General features: G+C 34.2%; 2 protein-coding genes across 2 annotated transcripts in view; both read left to right on the top strand.

The window, feature by feature from the left end:
• Nucleotides 1-24,258, top strand: part of LOC113491913 — a 56,897-nt gene extending 32,639 nt beyond the window's left edge. The window contains exons 3-6 of the mRNA XM_026869129.1: nt 9,251-9,434; nt 14,548-14,687; nt 21,537-21,756; nt 23,579-24,258. Coding sequence (XP_026724930.1) covers nt 9,251-9,434; nt 14,548-14,687; nt 21,537-21,756; nt 23,579-23,664 — 630 coding nt within the window. The 3' untranslated portion in view covers nt 23,665-24,258. The remainder of the gene's footprint in view (nt 1-9,250; nt 9,435-14,547; nt 14,688-21,536; nt 21,757-23,578) is intronic.
• On the top strand, nt 189-3,622 carry LOC113491914. The gene is made up of 3 exons (XM_026869130.1): nt 189-347; nt 1,070-1,740; nt 3,546-3,622. Exons 1-2 carry the CDS (start codon nt 294-296, stop codon nt 1,736-1,738), a joined length of 723 nt encoding a protein of 240 aa, XP_026724931.1. The 5' UTR covers nt 189-293; the 3' UTR covers nt 1,739-1,740; nt 3,546-3,622.
• Nucleotides 24,259-24,751: the final 493 nt, after the last annotated feature.

The raw sequence follows: 24,751 nt of genomic DNA, 5'->3' as shown, positions 1-24,751 counted from the left end.
AAATGATCAAAGATTTACTAATACTTAACCGTCATTATATGTTCGTCGCTTCATTCTTCAGATACAGTTTACCAGGTAGTCCCTTTGACCTACAAGGCAGGATTCGCACGTTGAGAGTATCGATTTTTAATCGATTACCCACTTTTTTTTTTTTTTTTTGCTTTGTCTTTGTGACAGTAACGGTTGAGCGGTCAACTCATTCCTTTTTTCTGCGAGGCAGCGAACGCACGTAATTTTGATACAAGTTCAAAATTATTTCTATTTTTCCTTTCGTGTAGTAATATAACGCCAATATGCCTAAAAGGAAACGTGAGGCGAAGATTGAGCATTATCAACGCAAAATCAGGAAACTCCAAGCAAAAGAAGATAAACGTAGACGAATTATTTATACTTCGTCAGACGAATCGGATAAATCAGGTTAGTACATACCTACCAGTATTATAATAATCAGTTTTTATCAGTGCTGAAATAAAAACTTACTTTGCTCAATAATTACGCCTGGAGGTTGGCCGTGTGTCATCACGAAGGCAAATCAACCCCTAGAGGTTAGCCGTGTGCTAACACGTGGGAGTCGCCTAGGTTATAATCCTACACCCTAGAGGTTAACCGTGTGTTAGCACGAGGGTAATCAATGTAACGGTTAAGGACAGTCTAAATCACCAAAATGCCTATTCAGGTTTTTTGGTACTGCCTAGAGGTGGATTGAGTATCTTCACAAAGGCATTCCGTAAAATTTACCATATCAGTCGTCAATTTTAGTATCTAAAATAACAATACATATATATTGTTCCTTAACCTAAGATATTTTTATCTGCTAACAGATAACGAAAATATGCTCGAAACTGTAGTGGACCCGCAAGTAACGTCTGATGTAACAATATCTAACCTGGAAGAGAGCAATCAAGGTGAGGGTAGCGAAGAGCAGGCACCTGAGCTGGACCCAGATACTCTAACCGCTCTAGGCGAAACAACCGAAGAGACACCGACGTTAGGTCCAAAAATCCACGATAAACTCTCAAGCCTCTGGTTGCCTATCCTTAGGAAAGGTATAAATAAGGAGACAAAGGAAAAGCTCCTTAAAGAGTACCCAATTCCAGAAAACTGTACCTTACTACAGGCACCGAAACTAAACCCAGAAATATCGGCCGCAGTAACTGAAGCCGCACGATCTCGGGATAAAAGGGTAGAAGCGGTGCAACAGCAACTAGGACGGGGTATAGTTGCTCTTAATAAAGGCTTGGAACTCCTCTTAGACGATGGCAATGATCGGCTACAAGCTGTAAAATTCCTAAGTAACAGCTGCCGTTTACTCTGCGATCTACATCACCAAAAAACCGAAGCAAGAAAACGGTTTATTACACCCAGTCTTGACAAATCTTTTCTAAATATTATGCAAGACGTAGACCGCGATGAACTGCTATACGGCAATAAGCTTTCGGACAAAATAAAAGCTACCAAAGTTATTGAGAAGCACGGTTTGCAAATAAAAAAGCCTACTCCTCAACCTAAGACACCGTCAACATTGCCATTCACAAATTTGCCACATTCATACCAATCTTCACGCCCACGCCATCAGGGAAACTGGACGGGCCCTCCTCGTTTCCCTCCAAACAGGGGGGGGAGGGGAGGGCAAAGGAAGCTGACTGCACCCACAAACCGGAGAACTCAACTAAGCAGCTCCTCACACCAGAAACCACCGGCGCAGCCCAAGAAGCCACGTGCAGTGGATCAGCAATAGAGGTACATGCCGGTAGAATTCAGTATTTTTATAACTGTTGGTTAAAAATTACCAAAAATCCTGAAATACTTAAGTGGGTATCAGAAGGTTATTCCATACCTTTCTGCAACACAGTGACACAAGTGTCTACCCCTCGTAATTTCATTACAAATAATGAGAAAGTAGAAATGTCACGTTCTATAAGCGATCTGTTAAGACTTGGTGCTATATCACCATGCTCGAGATCTAAAAACGATTTCATATCCAGTATTTTCTTAGCTCCTAAACCTAACGGAACAAAACGATTCATACTTAACCTCAAAAAGTTAAACTTTTTCATTTCTTCTCCTCATTTTAAAATGGAAGATCATAGAACAGCGGCTAGATTGGTGCCAAAAGGTGGCTTTATGGCAAATATTGATTTAAAAGAGGCCTATTTTTTATTGTCAATATCAATAAAACATCGCAAATATTTACGCTTTATATTTGAAGGGCATTGTTTTGAGTTTAACGCTATGCCTTACGGTTTATCTGCAGCCCCTAGAGTCTTCACTAAATTAATGAAAGAAGTAGTAAACTATTTACGAAGTAAAGGACACAGATCTGTAATATATTTAGATGACATATTATGTATAGGAGATACCTACTCAGAGTGTAAAAATAATGTTACGAAAACTATCGAATTATTGAATTGCCTAGGGTTTGTCATAAATTATGAAAAAAGTAATTTAGAACCGCGACAAAATTGTAAATTTCTAGGCTTTATATATAACACCATTAATATGTCATTAAGCTTACCGGCGATGAAACGAATTACTATCGAAAAATTAGTTAAAAAATTTAGTTCCCTACCGAAATGTTCCATCAGAGAATTATCACAATTCATTGGAGTGCTTACTGCAGCATGTCCAGCAGTAAAATACGGTTGGTTATATACAAAAACCCTCGAGCGAGAAAAATATTTAGCACTTCAAAGACATGGAGATTTTGAAGCTATAACAAAATTATCCAAAAACGTTTTACCTGACTTACGTTGGTGGGAACAAAATATAATGTCAAGTTGTAATGTCCTAAGACAGGATAACAATTATGCCTTAGAAATATATACCGATGCTTCCCGAACTGGCTGGGGAGCTTTTTGTAATGGGAAACGCGCGAATGGCGGGTGGAAAGATGATGAATTATCCTTTCATATTAATCATTTAGAATTATTGGCAGTGTTCTTAAGTTTAAAATGCTTCGCTAGTGAACATTGTAACTGCTCCATATTATTACGAGTTGACAATACAACTGCCTTATGCTATATTAACCGTATGGGAGGAATTCGGTTCTCTCATTTGCATCAATTGGCTAAAGATATTTGGCGTTGGTGCGAGAAGCGAAACATTTTCCTTTTTGCATCTTACATAAACACACATGAAAACGTGGAAGCTGATGCAGAATCACGAAGAATTAACCTAGATACAGAGTGGGAACTCTCTGATTGGGCTTTCCAAAAAATAGTTCACACTCTGGGGGAACCAGAAATTGATCTTTTCGCATCTCGTACTAACGCAAAATCCTCTCAATACATATCGTGGAAACCAGATCCTGATGCAATCACAGTCGACGCTTTCACAGTTAATTGGCATCCCTACTTCTTTTATGCATTCCCACCGTTTGCACTAATCCTAAAATGTTTGCGAAAAATAATAAATGAGAATGCTACCGGCATTCTAGTTTTTCCCTATTGGCTCGGTCAGACATGGTTTCCATTGCTTAGACGTATGGTCATCTCAGATATTATTGTTTTTGAACCTGAAAAAGATATTTTACGTTCAAATTTCAGATCCCATCACCGACTTCATCGCAGCCTTTCCCTGGGGGCCGCGGTGCTCTCAGGGAAGCATTTAGAAGATTAAATACGCCCGAAGTAGCTCTGGATCTGATGTTAGCATCTATTTCCCACAATACCATGAAACAATATTCATCGACGTACAAATTATGGTGGTCTTTCTGTGAGAAATCTTTAATTGATAGTTTCGAAGCCCCAATATCATCAGTAATAGTTTTTTTAGTTAAATTATTTAATGAAGGTGCATCCTATGGAAGTCTTAATAGTCATCGATCAGCCCTATCATTACTCCTCGGGAATAACATAGGTTCTGACGAGCGTATCAAACGCCTTTTAAAAGGCATGTATAAACAAAAGCCATCCCGACCCAAGTATGCCACTACTTGGGACCCCAAAACGGTATTAGACTATATCTCCAATTGGTATCCGAATAATGAAATTAATTTAATCCAGCTAACAAAAAAACTATCAATATTATTGGCCTTATGCACTTCGCAAAGAGTACAAACATTATCTCTTATTAAAATCTCTAACATTAGTAAGACTCCTACAGGTATAAAAATCCTAATATCAGACATTATAAAAACCTCCGCAGCCAATCGAGAACAACCGGTACTCTGGCTACCTTACTTTTTTGACAATCCATGCATATGCCCAGCAAAAACCCTAGAAGATTATCTTTCAGTTACAGCCGGGTTGCGAACTGACGATAGCGATAACCTATTTCTAAGCCACAAAAAACCTTTCAAAACAGTTTCTTCCCAAACCATAAGTAGGTGGATAAAGCAGGTTCTTGCAGAGAGCGGCATTGACGTTACCATATTTAGTGCTCATAGCACACGTCACGCCTCCACCTCAGCAGCGTCCTCTGCAGGAGTCTGCATTGACACCATAAGGAGGACAGCTGGCTGGTCTAGCTCGTCTTCGACATTTGCTAGATTTTATAACCGTCCAGTGATCGACTTAGGGACGTACGCAAGATCGGTCTTTGCTATTGATTAAAAAATAATATATTAATTCACGCTAATTATTAATTACTGATGAAAACGTTGCATTTTGATTATTCATAAGATATAAAAGTTTTTGTTTACAATTAAAAGTTTTTTATATTTATGTTTTTTATGTTTTACTAACATATCTCTAAACATCTACCTGGTAAACTGTATCTGAAGAATGAAGCGACGAACATATAATATAAGATCAAACGAACTTCTGGAAGTGAAGTTCGATCATTATTATATGAGTCGCTTCATTCGAAGATACAAAGTTCCCCCCCACCCAAACCCTAGAATAAAACTTTTATTGTATTAATATTCTCTAAACATGAATGAGTTGACCGCTCAACCGTTACTGTCACAAAGACAAAGCAAAAAAAAAAAAAAAAAGTGGGTAATCGATTAAAAATCGATACTCTCAACGTGCGAATCCTGCCTTGTAGGTCAAAGGGACTACCTGGTAAACTGTATCTTCGAATGAAGCGACTCATATAATAATGATCGAACTTCACTTCCAGAAGTTCGTTTGATCTTATATTATCACAAGTTTTTTTTTAACACTGTGCTCATAATTTTTAACATTTTAACTGTTTCGACAGTACTTGAAACGTGTTATATTTATAACAAGGTACTGGAAATAGATTTTATCATTTGTAACAAAACTACTGTTCAAAAAAGTGTTTTTGGGTTGATCTGCATATTTTTTACCATATAATGCTCAACATATTTATTTTTATACATCGAACTTCACTGTTAATAATTTCACAAACAATAAAATTCTTATAGACCAGTTATTTAGTACACGGGTGTAAACAAAGCTTACTATGAAATGTAAGGTAGAATATCTATAATTTTATACTCATACAAACAGTACCTGGTATTATGAAACAATAGTACCATTAGTACCATCAGGCAAACTATTCGGAGTTTGTATGCCTTAGGCTCTCAATGTTCCCGTAACGATGGGCCCGTGCAAACATTTCCGTGCCTCAAATGGAAATTTTGGTTTCCACATGAATTTATTTTAGACAAATTAACATGCTTGAATATGATGTACTTAAGACTGGATTAATTAATTAATATTAATTATTAATCAGCATTAGGATTGATACCGTCTAATTAATTGGAATGGATTATGTTTATGTATCGTGTCAGTTTGCCATCTTGCCATTACCGTCATTACCATGTTAAGTAAAAGCAACTGTTGCTTAATGTTAGTCTTAAGCCACAAAAACATTTAAGATGAGAACAAAATAAATCTAGAAAAACATACTAACAATTGATTCTTACCAATATTAACATTTAAAAAACTCATAACAAATAATTTTTAATCAGTTATGTTTGAATGAAAAAAAATGGTTTGTTGATCTTTAACCTTTTAGCCTTTTGTTAGACCTAGTGTCGAAAATCCGACTCGCTCTTAGCCCGTTGTTATCGTGAGTGCGTGAGTATTTTTCTGTGTACCGTAAATGTTGAGCAAATTCTTTTTTCTCTCATTTAAAGGCTCCATTTGGAATCCCCTCGTGCTGACATTATTGGTCAGTTTGCCGGAATGATACAATTTTTTGCAAAACCTACGTTTTTTCGGTTGATGTGCGTACTTAATATTATAATAGGGTACAACAAAGAGAGGCCAGATTGACGGTCGTCTGTCTTTATATAAATATTATTATTTTACTTTCGTTGTACATGTTTTTGGAATGGGCTATCCGTTTACGTGAATGATAATTGTTGTAATTTGTTTTGATTTTGGAAAATGACAAAAATGCTTATACTACTGTCCTGCCATGATTTCTATAGGTATTAAATGTGATATTTCAACGTAAGGTAAACAATTAAAGTAAAAAGGTACCATTTTGTATACTGACTGACTGTTTTAATTTAATTGTGCCGTATCGGAAGGATAAAATTGGAACCTGATTATTAGGATCATCAGTCTGCCGTCAGTCCGTCTGTCTCTAAAAGTATCTCATGAACCGTAATTGGTAGACAGTTGCAATTTACAGAAATTATTTATTTCTCTATTCGTTTTGTCTCTTAACGACGAATACAAATAAAAAATTACGTTATCGACGGTGAATACCTGAGGCCATTAATTTGACGGCCAAATATTTATCTTTAATTTGTTTATATATTTTTATGGAATACTAACTCCCCTAATGATTACGTGTTAACTTTCACATGAAATATTGTTCACTAACCAAACATTCCAGATATACAAACCAATAACTCATTCCAACTAAAATGTCTTCTGATATAAATTACAGCTGATATTATTTGCGACAGTCTAATACAAGATAAGACAGCAGATTTGAAACTAGCTCAAACGGATTACTGTCGATATGCACCTGCACCTTTTTGAATTATGACTATTATTATCGATTCGAGATCAGCTGCAGTGAATTGACGAATGAGTGGATTATGTGGAATCTCGTCGGAGAATGTTGGAATATTGGATGAGGAAAAGTGGTTTTTAAATGAGTTACGCAGTTTGTTGCTAGTCTGTCTACTTAGGTGATGAGTTTTCTTTTGTTTTTGCTTGTTGCGCTACTGTTTCTTTATCGATAAATTAGTAATTATTTATTTGTTTTATTATTCATCTTTGTTCTATTATAAATAGGAATACTTTATTTTCATTTGGATTACGAATCATTGCTGAACGGAGATCTTTGTTTGATATTTTTAGAGATAGAAATTCAAATATTTTTCAACAATTATTTTGAAAAACGGTTTACTCACGCGTCTTTATCAGGATAGCCCGATTAGTTTCGTATCCAATCAAAGTCCTTAGACTTGAGCAGACGCGGCGGCAGGCTCGCGATTAGAACTGGCCTCCGAGCCGTCATTTCTTAAGAAAATTATAAAAATGATACCGTTTAAGAAGGATTGTGAAAAATCCTTTTGTGATTAAAGACAACAATAAACGCCTACTTCTAACAAAATTAGGACGTGTAAATTTTCATTTAGCCATAAAAACCAAACTCATTTCCCAAGAAATATATCATCAAATACAAAGCAAGACACATTCACAGTTTAACGGAAGAAAAAAAAATATAAAGCCTGTTTACTGTCTCGTAAATACGTTTTATTATTCTATACCAGTCTTTTATTTATCCCCTGAAGATACTAAACGTATTTTGATTTCCCACGGCAATCTTAAATCCGAGGTGTCCCTTGTTGAGTAAATAGGAAAAAAGTGAGGGAAGTAATTTCAGCCGTTTAGTCGCTCGTAATTACTTTTAGACGACAGTACTGACGCACAACGCCCGTGTTCCCTGGACGATGTTATTATACTAATGTAAGTACGTGGCCTATTTATGACTGGTAAAAAATACAAAAAATGATATTTTTTCTTATATGCGGCCTGTTTTAAAAGTTTCACTTGTTTTTTAAATTAAAAATAGACTTAACGAGTCACGTCGTTATTTGGTTGTAGTTCGGAACCATGAGCTTAAACATTCGTTCATTGGATCGTTCTTATATGTAATTCAGTAAATTAAGAATAGGACCAAAAAAGTATTTTCTTCAAAAAAATTTGTAAGGGTTTGCTCAATAGGTACTTCATGAAAGCGTTTTGACAAATTTACATTTTCGTCCACTTACTTTACAAATATGATATTGCAGGATACATAACACAAATATTCAGTTAAAACTATGCGACTGTATCACAGCAACGCTGTTTTTTTTTCTAAACCATACCAATGCAACACAGCTATGTTATCCCTGATTGTTGGCTTTTCAAATGCAGTATGGAATGCGCAGTTATCAACAGATGTTCCGTTTATCGGAACAATCTGTATTCCGGGCTTTATGGAGCCGTTACCAACAACCAATCGTAAACGAGAACAGAAATATATTGTAACAGCGTTTATACACACCACTTGACATCTCTGCAGTTTGTATAAATTTTGTTGTTCGATTTTACTAGTTAGGAAACTGATAATGGTCTTTGTGCCATCGTGTGAAGGTTTGTTTTAGATTGTGTTTTTTGTTTACAAGTTGATTTGTAGCGGAGGCGTTACTTTTGAAATAGGTTTGGTTGATATATGTCATGTATGTTTATTCAGTTTTTAAACAGTCAATCGTCATTAGACATACTCCTATTTCAAGATGTATAACTTAATCTCCTAAATTCTCAAAACAAATATGGGTCTTCGGAAAGATCTTTAAAATCCACATTGACTTTTAGTTCCACATCAAGCAGTAGCAGGCGTTTTAAAATTTGAACGTAGTTTAATATTCTTAGATCACAAAGCACTAAAGCTAATGCGACAGTTGTAAAAAGAAGTTCCTTTTTATGTACAAAATGCCATTTACACAGCTTTGATGGACGGATTTCAATTCTTGAACATCGAAAGATAATAAATCCTTGAAAAGAATGACAATCAATTCTCATTCCTTTATTTTATTACACGACGTCTTTCTCGAATCAATTGGTACGGATTTATAAGTTTACAGACGATATCCATAAAAACCATATTCTAGAACGATCAATTGCTGTGAGATTTTCAGGGAATTGAAATTTCGAAATCGAAACGTATTTCTACAAAATTAATTAGAAATAACTGAACAGGCTTATAATTTATTACTTATATTTGATTGACATTAGCGACATTTTCAAATTTTTTTTGAGAACTCTGAAAAGGCCAACCCTTTCACTTACATTTCCTTGCCTCAAAAGTAACCCCATAACTTTGTCCACAGCCTGCAATCCGTCTATTCAACATATCAGACGTGATGGTGCAAGGCGGCGAGTGCCAGCCAGACTACTGCGTGGTGCGGGTCATGCCGCCTCCTATATCCACGAGGGCTGCGTACACTTGTGAAGTGTCGACCGAGGGCCCCAGGTTCCAGATAGCGAGGAAAACGAAACAAATGACTGTTGTCGGTAAGATAGTTTATTGTTATTTGAATTGATTTCTAGTCTTTTTGGCTATAAATACAGTAGGAAGAGCCACGTCAGAGGTCGGTGGACTGTGGTTTAAGACTACGAAAGGAGGTTGACGTCAACCTTACGAAAAGAGGACAAAAAGTAGTCGAAATATGGACAAAATCGCTTCGTTAAAAAAAACTAATACAATATGTATCGTAGTTTATAGGTTTGTACAAATATTGAATTCTTGTGAATTTCAATATAAAAAGACTTACGTAACAGATTTTGCTTAATGTCTTGTTCCTGTCTTTAAAACACTGGTACACTGCATCAGATTAGACTAGAAGCTGACCCCAAAATAGTTGGGAAAAGGCTAGGATGATGTAAAATTTGTGTTAATACAATTGCTCAAGTCAAAATATATACTAGTAAAATTCTCGCGAAGGTCTCAAAACATTCGAAGCTTATTTTTTGTACTATTTTTGCGCAACGCTTCCGATAGGTCATAGTTGAAAAGATGACCTAATTAACGTGTCAGAGCGATGGACGACCACAAGTTAGGTCTGCACTTAAATAAAGAACGACCTAAATACTTCTACTTTCTAGAAAATATATGACAAACACATGTGGATATATTTATAGGTCAGTCTAACCGTCTTAATGTGGAATAGAGTCAAAATTTGATCCCATATACTCACAGCTCAGAAGGAAGCATATTGAATGTACCTATTGAGTTATAATTTAGAAACGACGACTTATAAAATTAATAAAAAAATAATCTCTGAGTCTTGGGATCTTTCATTATTTCTAAAGAAGTCTAGTCCAAATAGAGTCCGTGGTCGAGTGGCGTACGCACTGGTTTCAAGGTGTCAATGTAAAAATCTTATTTCTACATTGTCTCGGATGTGGGTGTTTGTGGTACCTTCGTTGTATCTGAATTCCATAACACAAGTGCTTTAGCAACTTACTTTGGGTTCAGAACAATGTATGTGATGTTGTCCGCAAGTATTTATTTATTTGTTTATAGCCGACCATTAAGAAATATATGAAAATTCAAAAATGTACCTAATAGAACTGGTAGTCGGAGAAAATACATACTAAATATTAAATTAAATTGTATGTCAAGTTATATGTTTCTACGTTTAACTATCTTGAAACTTAGACCACATACTAGAAATTTGGTTGAACGTAATATTATTTCTTGAGCATATAAATAACAGCAGAACATCCCCAAATATTCCATACCGAAAGCATCTGAGAGGCGTTAGGGTAAAATAGAGCTGAGCGGTCACGGAATGACCTCATCATTCCGTTCTATCGTAGTAGCACAGATTAAACAGTATCTTAAATGTATAGTGTGTTATAGAAATACACCAAGTGAAAGTGAATAACTTTATCTAAGAAAGGGTTATGTATTGGTAAAAAATCTATCAACATTCTTCAAGACAACACAGGGGCTAGGATTTTTCGTTTCATTTGTTACACAGCAATAAGTTACACAGGTAAAATGTAAGTCTACCACCCAATAGTTTACCTCAATTTTGTACACCGGCAAAGAAAATACGATCATCAATTACAATTTCAACTGTCAGTCTTCATGAGATACAATATGTCGATGGATAGAAAGACATTGGAGCCTTAGATACTAATAGAGTTACTTGGGTACGAAGCCCTAAAATTTTCTAGACTATATAAAGGTACTAAACATCTTGAGCCCATTACAAGATAGTCAATTATTGTAAAAAAAAAACCTTACCTGAAATATGATTGGGCATTTTCAAAACGCCCTGTATAACTCCGGCTATGCTTCCAACCTATTTCATTATTAAATCTGAATTTTAGTAGATTATTCTAACATGAACACGTTTTGGAAGGGTTGTAGGTACTTATAATTTAGTATGTAAGGTTAAATTTATCTCTCATACTCGTATTAATAACGGTTCTGTTTGATTTTAACGTTACAGAAAGGGGTAGCAATTATATCATCATTTATTTTCACATTTTCTCATTCAAGGGAGTTACATACGTTGTTCCGTTTGTATGAATATTTTGTCTGCAGAATTCTATATCGCTTGATAGTATTTTAGTTTTTATTTGGAAGGTTTTATGTTTTCGATCACCATTTAATTTAAAGGACTGTTGTACATTGGATACTAAATGTAATCACTCAAATTCCATAAACTCGGTTGTTTATGTTTCTTCACAATTTCTCATGCGCCTTTCGAAATTTTTGAGATTCCAAGTTTTGCATTATTTTCTACAAATAAAATACCTGCATTATTTTACTTAGACAAACACGCCTCATAAGAACATCTTTACAAATCCTGTAAACCAGAATCAACAGTGACTACCAATAAAAACCCCGACGTAATCCCGGTTTGTCAGGGAAACGATTATACGTCTTGGAACTCGCAAATATATTAATTAGAATTAATAAATAGGTAAGAAGAACATTATAATTATATTCTACTTCCCTCCTCTGCAAGTGGAAGACAAGAAGAAAAAGTATGCTTTATTAGAGACAATATATCAGCAGCTGAGTTAGGTCCACTTACCAACCACAGATCATAATCAGCCTGTTTCAGTCCAAGACAAGGGAAAGGACATAGGGTTCTTCCAAGGAACGCCAGTGGGCTCAATCTGCAGGTCTCTTCCTCCAATTCTTGACTGCTGCTTTGCCATCATCGCCTCACCTGGCTACAGGGTGACATACCGACATAGCTCTGCGCATTAGCAAGTAAAAGTGGTAGCGGGAAGATCACATATGCCTCAGAATCTGTGACCATTGGATCAGACTGGTTCTTTAGTGGAGACTGAACATCGAGAAACGTAGAGTAGGGCTGTAGCCAGGTTTGGCAAACTTCAGATAATATTTAAAAATGTAGTGGGTCCTAGTGTTATATAAGGAACAAACAGTTGATGTTACCATATCTATGCGATCTAAATATGATTTTCTATATAACACATTACATACTTAACTTTAATGATACCTCACTTAACATAACAATGACCAATCAACGTGCAATTGATACCTGACTAAGTATCAATTGAACATAAACGTTTACATCAAGCGTTTCAGTAATAACATTTTGTCAAGACCAATAATATTAGATTAATTAATTTTGATTGGGCATTTACGCATGTCATTTGGTAATGGCTCTAATTAGTTGGACGTGATAACATCAGGTAATTAATTGTAATGTGCTTCGCTGAAAGATGATGTGAATAACATTTCATATTTGTTGTAGAACAATTATAGAAGTGAAATAAATGCCAAGTGAAGCCCACCCATTAACAATTTTGAAAAAAAAACGTGTTTGTGTCATCAAGTGAAATTATGAAATAAACAATTTACCTATTAGAAAAAAAAAACAAGTTTCAAAGAAAAAGTTTTTTAACCTGCTAAGATATACTGCTAGCTATGACTAATCTAACAAGCTCAAAAGCCATTACAATCCATTCTCGGTCGGGCTACAGTATTTTAAACAAGTTGAATAATTGCAAGATGTAGATTTTATACAAGTTGATAAAATAAAAAGCATACCTGCATTAAAAGCTAGATAGATTATATACAATGAGGAACGCCGATGAACCATGTGTTAATCAGTATTATGTTATCCGCAAATATTAGCTCGTGATAATACGCAGGCATAGTGGAATAATATCTGCCATAATACATGAATGAACAGTTTTCTAATCACCAACTAGCTTTTTCATTACCTTTTAATTTCAACTTCACGAATAGCTGAGTGGTTGATAAGCCCACTGAAATTCTTGTCCTGAGTCTGGGTGTTTTTGTGCATGTGAATTGAATTTTTAAGAAGTCGCGACACACAGGTTGAAGTCCTTAATGCGGGAGTCAGTTTTTTTTTAGAAAAAAAAACTAGAACCTATTGTGAAAGTTTTAAGTCTTCAGTTGTGAAAGAGAGAGAGGTCGCTCCACGCCTTGTAGTCTTCTAATATTATTTTATTTTAAATTCAAGAATCATAATCAAAGTGCCAGTTAGTACTTTTATTTATTAAATTGTAATCTGTTATATTATATCTTAACATTTACTCCATCTTGTTATTCTAATATTATTGAAATCCAACAAAGTTCAACCACATGTTCTGAGATTTAGATTGTTTGTAATCCAGTGGTTAGCAATTCAAATGTCGAGAAACTTGATATTTGTGTCAATAACACTCGCATTCCAGCCTCGCTGGCTAATACAGTTTTCAGTATATGCAGATGTAACAAACATTTGACGTGTAATTTTAATTTGTATTGACCGATGCAATTTGCTTTTAATTAAAAACGAATACTAGAGTGTGCTGGATAGACGAAAACGTAAAAAAGTTGCATTTTGACTTATTTTTACCTCTTTTATAAGTGCATTTAATACCATACTACAGAAGAAAAGCCTTTTATCATAAAAAAAAACAGGCTGGAAAATAATTATATTTAAAATAACGTAAAACCTTTTTTCAAATAAAAAATACGGTATTTACTTTTGAAAACAAAACTTCTCAATTAATAATTTATTGCCTCTCTACATACTTTCAAGTGTTTTGTGAAAGTATCAATTTAATTTTCAACTACGTGTTGAACTAATTAACTGTCCTTAAGTAGCTTACTCATTAAGTCTTAAGTTTCTCGAACTCCTATTCACATAAGAGAACGCTTTAATTAGTGTAGGGCGCTGAGAGATATTAAAAGCCCTAGTGTACAACATAACAATAAAAGCAAGTAATTGAATAGAAATAAAAAAGCAGCACTGTCAAGTATCAAGATATTTTTTTCCGCTAATGTATTAACGTCAAACTGACAGTGACCTTTAACAGGGTTTAGCTCGGTGTCTTCGTAATAGCCATAGCACGCTCGCCTCTGAAACCACAAGTTTTATCGGCGCAATTATCTGAACAGCACAAACCGGCCGGCGACATCAATATGGCCTCAGCCTAACAATAGCGTAACTCGACAACTCAAATTTAAGGCTTTTAATTAAGTTCACCATCCCGTTTACGATTCCAAAGGACTTTGTGATAGTCGATTCCCCTCGGCGATCGCCGTATTCGGTTAGCTTTAGTTTATAACCAACTTACGACACCTAGTTGTGTGATGTATTCAAATCTATTTTGTGTTTAGCTATGCCGCAGGCGGATCCGGTGATAATTGGGGCGCCGAAAGTGTTGAAGCCAGGAGAGCAGGTGTTCCTGAACTGCACGTCCGATTTCTCCCTGCCACCGTCAGAAATTAATTGGTATATCGACGAGGAACTACAAAAGGTATGTATACCCCTATACAGCAGTGTTCGCTGTTGATTTGCTTAATTTGATCGCGATCGGACTTACGGGTACAAATCTAGTTGTAAAGGGGCTATTGCAAAGCTATTTTAGTTTCAGTATTAGTTTTGATTGCGCCCGAAATTGGTTCAAGTCAATACTGTTTTGGTCGTTCAATTGGTATTACATTCTTGTGTAACCAGGTGAGTTTGCTTATAACGGAATAACTTTGTTCATATTAGATTGTAAAGCGTCTTAACCGCGGTACGTTTTATAAAGTGTAGGAAAATATTCTGTAATAAGAATGAGCCTGTTTTTCTAGGAAGGTTTCAACAGGCTCTGATTTTTCATTTGTTTTCTTTTTAATTATTAATAATTCTCTAAAATGTTGAGATACCGTGTATTTAAAAGATACCTTTTAAATTGAATAGCAGTTTTCTGGAATGCCCATAATAACGATACCTTTTCATAATATCTCAATTACAAAACAGGGCATCATACAATAAGCCAAGCGAGTTTTAAACTAGAATAAAAAGATTCCTCTTAATTAAGAGACTACTTGGCTGAAATATTCTTTTATATAATAAATTCATTCAGCCTTTAATGATCTGATATGGGCTTAGGAATTGAATGAAACCTTTCAATGAGATCGCAATGAAAGCGTTATCAGCCAAAATTTATAATTAGCTTTAATATATAATAAAATAACATTGAATTACTAATATATTTCTCGAAGTAAATGTTTAATAAATATAACAAAAATATCGTCAACTCAAACATTTACAAACAGATTCGATTCAAAGAAAGCCTACTTTTCAAGTCTCTACAACTTTTGTGATTTTTTATTACTTTGGTTTGCGAAGACTGATTGGAAAATTCCTTGCATTGTAATATTTGTAGATATACGAGACGTGGCAAATTACACTTTTACAATATTTGAAATGATTTTCATGGTTATGTATTTTTGGCTCATAAAGGTATTGCAAATGCTCGTTAAGTAATTATTTATACTTTTTCTGTTTGGATATGAAAAGTTATTTATAAAGTATATTGTGTATATTATATGTAACATGTTTAATGTCAAATTGGTCTACGTAATTAAATATCACTAATATTCTAAAAATTGCATGTGAGTGTGTTTGAATTTAGTTTCGGCAGTAAACACCTTGGAACACAGTTCGACTTCGAAGCCGCGAGCAACAGCTAGACTAGAATTATTAAACCAAAGACCGTATACAAATTGTATGTACAATTTAATCCCCGTACATTTTAAAACAATACATTTATGCAGCAGAAATAAACTAAGAACATCACATATTCTAGAGCAATGTTTACGGTCAAGACTCTCAGAAAGCACGCTATAACTCACGTTTATTAATATAATAATATAATTATGCAGGTGGTTTATCCTTGCATATTATTACGACTTCCCACTTCGCAGACCTAGTGCCTTTGTATGAAGTACTTGTGCATTGTTTGCCATTACGCCGGCTCATTGTTAAGCGACTCTAAGCAAGGTACTCTTTAAATCTTCTCTAATGGCCTTTTAAAACGGCCAGTATATTTCGCCAAAATGCTCCTTTATTCGTAGCAGGAAAACCTTATAATGTTTATAATTAAATTTCAGTAAATATATTGGAATAAAAACTTATTCGATTCTGTTTGCGCAAACGGGGAAGGATTTACATTAATTTTCGAAATGATCTGGAGTAATTTATAAACGTCTATTTCTTTTTGCGATGAGGTTTAATTATTTCAATTTATGACGATTCTACTCTTGAAATGATTATAATTAATGGGAATGTTTAAGACAGTTCTAAGTAAAGTTTTATTAAAAGACTATTTATAAAAATTTGAATAAACTGTACAAAAATAGACGTCATTTCACTTGAACGTAAGTGTACTTACTTAAATTCGACTAAATTAAATAAAAACAGACTTGCTTTTCAGATTTAACAGAATTGCTGAGACGTAAATAGACCTTGCCTACTATAAATATACCATATATTATTATTTTATTTTCACATTTATTTCATATATAAAGATTTCTATGGGGTTCTTTTTTATGATAGTACTATTTTTATTTGTTAATATTATCCGCTTAGCAAAAATGTTCTTATGTGTGGTAGCAAAAGAAGTAGATCGACTACGATATACCTATCTTGCTAAAACTGTTCATGAGATACAGCCGTGTACAGATGGACGGACACATAGAGGAGCATTAGTAGCAGGGTTCCTTTTTACCCATTGGATACGGAAACCCATAAATTTCAACAAGAAATTATCTTCTCTAAATAAAATAGTATAAAATAAAGAGCTCAATATATGATCATTCCTCAAATAGACCGACCGACACAATTCTTCGGAACCCACATAAGTATTTCGTTTTAAACTAACAATGTTATTAATTGTTCAACTAATAAATTTATGTTATTTTCAGTCGAGTTCCCAATTGCAGCCATAAATTCATTCCTCAGTAATGCAACTTCGTTCCCAGAATCTAATTAAAAAGCAATGTATCAATTAACTTGAAATTCTTGTTGTTGGGAAACTGCAAAATATTATAAACTACCGTTATTTAACTGTTTTTCTCTAGTGGAAATAAGTTGCTGGCTCCAGGAGACTGAACAACTTTTAATGTTTGAAATTTATTTGATTTCGTTTTACCTTAACTTTGTCTAATAAGAACGAGGTTTTGTACCCTAGGTCAGGTCAAATATAGTTTCTGGTCTGTGTCTGTCTTTATCTTTAGTTCAAGATGATATATTTTTTTGTAATCTACCGGTTTTAAAATTTTATGGTTAATTTACCATGTAAAATCAGGTCAATAAGACCATAATTTATTCACGAATATCTAAATTATTGAAATTCGAACAACGTGACTGCAGGAACGTGATACAAAGGTCAGATAGCCGGTCCATCCAGTAGGATTGACGGAATAGCCGACGGAAATAATAGCTTGGTATAACTTGCTACAAACACAAGGAACAAATTATCGGATATTGTTTGATATAGGCTATACGCGTGTATAACTGAAATGAAATAATTTATTTTGCAAATATAATTGACGTCATCAGGTTTATATGTAATTATAAAGCTGGCTGGAGTCAACATTCTTAGCTGGCTATCCTGGGAAGAAACGACGAAATAAATTCAGGGGCCATCGCCTCTTTTAAAATCCAAACAATGTATTTTTCCCTAGTGGGTAAATAAAAGCAGTGCCTTTTCTTTGGAAGAAAGAGCCAGATCCATCTGAGCAAGCCTGTAGCCCATGTATCACAACCATTTTTAAGGCACCCACACTCAAATCTTAGTGTAACCATTCCCTATCTACCTATAAATACCAGCTACTAAATAAAGGTATCAACTCAAGATTAAACTAGGATGAAGCAAGATTTCATTAGTTCACAATATACATTATGCTAGTCCATTACCGGGTATAATCCTGCCTTTACGACAAATAACGAAATCGTACGACAATATCCGAGGCCATTCTGTAGAAACCATTATAACTTACCTCAGACTTCCAGGTATTGGAGGAACAAATGAAAATGGCTGAAGATTACCTGCCTTGTTAATATTAAGTTATTTCGAGATCGCTTTTCACCGAATGACCTTCAGCGTTTAATGGTTGTTTTATAAATCTTGTACTTAGTTTTGTGTCCTACGGGAGTTCGGTGTACATCAACAAAACGATAGCATGCATTAGAATTGGGTATTTGGTCACATTCGACTGTTAAATGGATTTTCAATAAATATTGGATACTTTTGGTCTAACCCGTGCACCAAAAATGAAGATGATGACGTAATTGAAATCTTGATAACTCAACAACATAGTACCAATAAAAAAACAGTCCGCAAGTAAATTAGCCCATCGAGTGACATAGGAAAATAAATGAATGTAGAACATTGTTTCACATTTTGCGAGAAGGCTGGCATTTCATAATCTAGCCTAAAGCAACTCGAAACGAAATATTTAAAAGCCCAGACATTTCCATGAAACAACAATACGCGGGAATAATGTAGGCCACAGTCTGAGTCGGCTTTCCGAAGGAAAAGTCATAACGTATTTTAGGTGACCCTTCCCGAAATACGCCACTCATGAATTAGTCAACGTGTTTGTCGAATTCCTACTTCTTTTTTTAAATAACTAAAATTATATACGATATGAATACAAAGGTACGTCTGAACAGATCCAACTTTATATTAATATTAAAAACGCGAACGTTTGTGTGTATGGGTGTTTGTTCCTCTTTAACTCAAAAACCACTGAACGGATTTAGATGAAACTTGGTACACAGATAGTCTATAAACAGGTTCAACACAGAGGATAGCTACTATTCTGATTTTATGTTCCTCTTCCCAGGATCATTTTCGAGGTGTAGCACCCGCGGGCAAAAGCTATTATAAAAGAAACAACCCCGCAAATAAAAACACATGAAATTCGATACTAATTTGAATTACGGATAAATTATAATTAAAGTCCTAAACTACTATCAACAAATAATTAAGTTACGGTAATTTAATTTCCATAATGATCATATGCGCGTTAACAGCAAATATTAACCGAATATTTATCACATTAAATGCATTAGTCGGTACTGATTAACGAATCATGATACCGTTAAAGTATCGTGTTTATTTCGAAACTGTTACCTAAAGTACAAAAAGGCAGACTGGTATTTAATCGGCTTGTTTTTTTTGTACTTGAAAGGGTACATTCCTCGAAGGGACTAATGTTAAGCTTATATAAAGAGTAACTTCAAAATTCCAGAAGCATGTTATTTAAACGGTCTGGATAAATAGATCTGTTTACGCGTGGGTATGAATATCATGTCCGTGGCATTGTGGCATCAGATAGTATTTTATTTTGTTTTGTATTCGTTATTTGTATGGCTAAAACGATATTATCGTTGATGTATAAAAGGCGGCACTCAATATCAGTATATTGTTGATGTTTTTAGCATTCCGTATGCTAAAGGGTAAAACGTTACTGTGTTACTGAGGCACCGCTGTTTGTCCGTCTGTCTCCAAGTCCATCGGATATCGCCCGTATCTGTTAAAGTGCTATAACTAGACGCTGAAATTTTCGCAGATGATGTATTTCGGCTGGTGTTCAAATAGAGGATAAGCAATAATTGGTACAGATATAAATTTTATTGAAAATCTTTTGAATATTTTTACTTTAGTCCTTTTAGCCTAATTTGATGTCCCACTGCAAGACGAATGGTGTATGAATTGAATAATAAAAATAGACAACCAATACAGTATCAGAGTATGGTAAAAAAAGATTTTACGTGATCTCCTTATGTACACATGAAAGGAATGGCCATTTGTTTATGTATTTATTCAGTAATAAAAATAAGAATACTCGTATTTTGAGCTTAGAGCGTCAAGTAGAAGGGTATTCCCATAATAATTATTTGCATCAAATGCACTCACATAGCGCGCTGGATTCGTACGCCCGTTTAATAAGAGCTCCTATCACGAATATTAGACGGAATAGAATGTCATTAATCGGGAATGTTTGCATATTCAACATGTTGACAGTGAATACTGCACAGCCCGGCAATACGATCTCTATGAACGTTTAGCTGAATTCCTTTAAAACCAATTGTCCAAGTTTTGAATTGCGATTGCATAATAGCATTAAATGTAACTGAAGTTGTGGCCATGGACTTTTAGAAGTATTTCAAATCAATATTGGTTGAACCTAGTTTAAGATAAGATTTTCCAAAATGCTAGCCATAGCCCCGGTATAAAGTAGCAAAACAAGCCGGACATGGATTAGTTTTAGTCATTAAAAGTCTTACACTCAATTCCGCTCAACCCAAAGCATGCTATGTATGAGCATAGGAAGTTACTAAAATCCAATTATTAGTTTGGCTAATTTAAGAGTCTAACCAAAATCTAAGTTTCTGCTGATAAAAGTTATCCCTGTGTGTCGTTTCCAGCTTCACAAGTATTTAAAACTAACACAAATATTGATTAAAACAGGTCCAATTAACTCATAATCTGATATTCGGTGGATACGTTGATAGCAATCTATATTATAACTATAAGTGCATCCACCACTAATGTAATCTGTTTCAGATTAAAACGTTATACATTTTTGATCAATTAATAATTTTAATAAAATCACTGTATTTTATTACAGTAAATTGATTGTAATTATATTTACAAAGCAAGATTAAAGGTTATAATAACTTTCGTGAGGTGGGTTTTATAATTATTTATTTAATAACGGATTATTCTGGCATAGATATTTATCGATATCTCCTTACTAGTAGCGGATCCAACACAAGCCAAATTAAAGAAAGATAGAGACGAGAACGAGAAGTTTTATGCATTATATTACAAAGTAGCTGTTGCCCGCGACTTCGTCCACGTGGTAGGAAGATCTTGAAGAACGCAGAGATGAATAATTTTCCCCCGTTTTTCCACATTTTAAATTGTAACTTCGCTCCTATTAGTCGCAGCGTGATTTTATATAGCCTTCCTTGATAAAAGGTCTAATCAACACATTTTTTTTTTTCTATTTGATCCTGAGATTAGCGCGTTCAAAGAAACCAGCAAACTATTCAGCTTATAATATTAGTATAGATTACTTTTATGATAAAACTTTAAGGTTATTGGCTAAATAAAATCTAAGAGTTAGATGTTCTATGTCTTTTTACTTAGTGTCTGAAATTGACAGAGTATAAGACACAATCTTCTAAGATTTCTATAATATCTTATTGCAACTTACATACATATTCCCTACTTTATCTAGCCTTATTTACTACAATAACGAAAAAGTAAAAAGAGTGTATTGCTTATTTAAATAGACATAACGTTCAATTTTGCTTGCAGCCCGAAATGTGGCAGAAGACAGAGGTGACGGGCAACCAGCCTGGCGGGCTGCGTCGCTCGTGGCGCGTGCTGCGCGTGCGCGTCCCTCCCACCGCCAGCGGCGCGATGCGCGTGCGCTGCGAGTCGATACTGCAAGTCGATCCGCCCGTAGTGCGGGACGCGAATACTATTATAACTATACATTCGCGCACCCAACTCTCCAAATATGTGTCTAATAGTGGTAAGTAGTATATGATTTATTGAATTATTAATTATAATTTAAATAAAAAATTATAATGTTTGAGCAGTTAACGGTGCTTGTGGCCTTAGGAGAAACTGTGTCAAGCAGTGGACTGCAATCCGTTGATATTCATCATCATTGGCCAATTTCAATATGGAGTTTTTTATGGAACAAAATTTCAAAGGTTCCACCTTAAAAATATTTCTCCAAAAATGTTAATGTTAACTTTATCTCTAAAATGTAACTCGAATCATTTTAACACAGAGCACACATTTTTTGGTAAAAAGAGCAGTCGCAGGGAGTATTTCAAATGTTTATTTTGCGTACAATATTCGTTCACTTAAAAATAATTAAGTAAAAACGAGAAAGGATTAACATTCATAACAAAAAAAAAAAATATTGATATAAGATTAAAGTTTTCGATCGGCTCTTTGAAAGCCAGGTGAATTTTGTCCTGAAGACATTAATTATAAAAATAATTAAAGCAAGTCTCAACGTACAAAGTAACGGTGAATATAATGTCTATTATTACCCAATTTACTTTGTATTTCATAAGCTAAAAATAAATACTATCGAGAGGAAACTCGATATTTGAATAATGGGCTAAACTTTATTATGATCAGATACGCTTAAATGTCTGAGAAGCGAAACTTTTTGGTATTTATGGTTTAAGTTACTAAACAATATAAAACAATATCAGATCTCTTTTTGTGTTAATATCAATTCATTTTTTTCATCTGGAGTTTGGATCGCCTGATAGTTCTTATTTTCTCAAAGGATGAAGTTATGCACCTATTAAATTGTGTAATGAGGATCTTTAACTCCTATTAACAAAATACCATCATTGGTTATACTAAAAAAAACTGTAGAAGATTAACAGGCAGACCAAAAACTTACTCTGCTCATAACAAGAAAAGCGTATAAAAGCCAGTATTATTTGCTTACACAGCACCGAAATACGAAAACACCACGTCAATCAACGAAAATAAAAATAAAGCATTAAAATTTAAATAAACTTGCTTAATAACCCGTTGGTGAAATCTCAAATTATGTACACGTGATGCGGATAATGATTGCGAGTTAATCACAAGGGGAAAAGCGTGAAAAAACGATAAATACATGAACATTACCGAGGTTTAATATAAATAGGTCGTTTAACATTTCTCGGTAAATGGAATGAAAATGTTTGTACGGCCGCAGGTTAGCCCAAAACTTCAGCATTCAGTGTATTTACCTTGATAAGTAATCAATATCATGTATTTGTTTTGTTGCCGTTTGATAGATTGGCTTTTAAAATTATATTTGGTCCTGCTTTCATTAAATTCGGGTTAATTTAAATATATTTAATTTTGAAATATTTGAGTACGTTAATGTTAAAAAAAAACACTATGTTAGTAGTACCAGTGTTAGTTGGCGAATTGAGGCCATTTTTTTTTAAATTAAGCCATGTAAAATTCTTCAAGATCTAAAATCAAAGCTGTGATAGTTCCTTAGCCTGATTTATCTCTGGTCATATCTATCTATCCATATTGTTCAGCTTTGAGAACATAGGAACAGTAAGTGCACCTGAGCTACATGTTTATGCACATTATGTCTTGAGTAGATGGCTGGTGTCAGATAACACTAGCCGCCGAAGCCCTAGTTGGCCCGTAAGACATTTTTGGTTCGTAATTTTAATGTATCTTTTACTGAATTTGAAGATTCTTGTGATTCAGTTATCGTTTCTCGTTCCTTAAATATTGTTTTACCAAAATTGCATTATTTTTTATATTATTTATAGTAAATGTGATAATATGCTAACGATAACTTTCATTTGTTTCAGGTACAAAAGTAGTCAATACAGTCGTATTAATAGCAACAATTTTATTATTGACTTATAATGAAATATCAAGGTTTACGAGCTTATGAGATTCGGTGTGAAATATTGTCTGGTGATATTAGTTATAAGTGTAGATAATATTGAGAACGGCCTGTATTAACCTACTGACGAATGTCACTACATTATGTATACAAAACAAACAGATGTTTAACTTTTTGGTACATTATGAGGCCAACTGGGTATGAAAAACAATCTTTTGGATCCTTCACTTTCAGCTAGCAATTAATATAAATTTATTGCTTCTTCGAAGTGACACAAAACTACTTCGAACATTGAATTAAAGTTTGGGAGAGAAAACTCTTAACTTCGCTATCCGATGCATCTTGTTTGAGACGTCATGTGACTTTAGAAATCGATTTGCTAAAACTTACAATGGCAGTTCTTAATGGGAACGTATTATGTCATGTTTGTGCTGTGACATAATGACTGCACAATATAGTTAACTTCTATCACACCTAACAACACATAAAATGTCATAATACATTTTTTACAATTTGCCCTTTGTAAAGAGTCTATACACATTATGACGTCATTTGTTAGCCCCATAATGTATCAAAGCGTTTACAACACAAATGTAACCTTCTTTTTAACACCTCTTTTAAGGAGAGAACTTAAAACCAAAACTGAAGACTAATTCTTTACTTTATTGTTATAATTAAAACAAATTCTAAATACGAATGGAACATAAGTCAGTTTCTTTAAAAACTTATTTTACGAGCTTCAATCAGATGAAATTCATGGAGAGACACTCAGATGGCTAGAATAACAAAACACTGTAGACAAATCGAAAAAAAAAGTAAAACGAATAAATTATAATACCCATAGTCCTAATACATTGTGTATCACGGAAGAATAATTATTTTTTGTACGTTTCTGAAACGTTAATCGAATCATCAAAAATGTATAAAGCGAGTTTGTTGATAGATAATTAATTGTAAATGAATTAGGTTATGAAATAATGTTTGTTTGTTTGTGTATTTTATTTCCTCATTTTAATTTAATAGCTGGCTTTTCACTTTAAAAAGTTTAAGTCAAAATCAGTTTGTCTGTACATTTTTACATTGTGGCAAAAAAAAAAAAACTTATTCCGTTGCATTGAACAAGGAAAAAGGTTTA

Source organism: Trichoplusia ni, chromosome 3 (genome assembly GCF_003590095.1).
Source record: "Trichoplusia ni isolate ovarian cell line Hi5 chromosome 3, tn1, whole genome shotgun sequence".
NCBI lineage: Eukaryota > Metazoa > Arthropoda > Insecta > Lepidoptera > Noctuidae > Trichoplusia > Trichoplusia ni.
This window is presented reverse-complemented; position numbering and strand designations above follow the sequence as displayed.

Bases quoted from the DNA above. Each gene is read 5' to 3' on its own strand.
- LOC113491914 (XM_026869130.1), top strand. From the start codon at position 294: ATGCCTAAAAGGAAACGTGAGGCGAAGATTGAGCATTATCAACGCAAA. The intron at 348-1,069 runs AAACTCCAAGCA...GAGACAAAGGAA, and splicing joins ATTATCAACGCAAAATCAGG to AAGCTCCTTAAAGAGTACCC.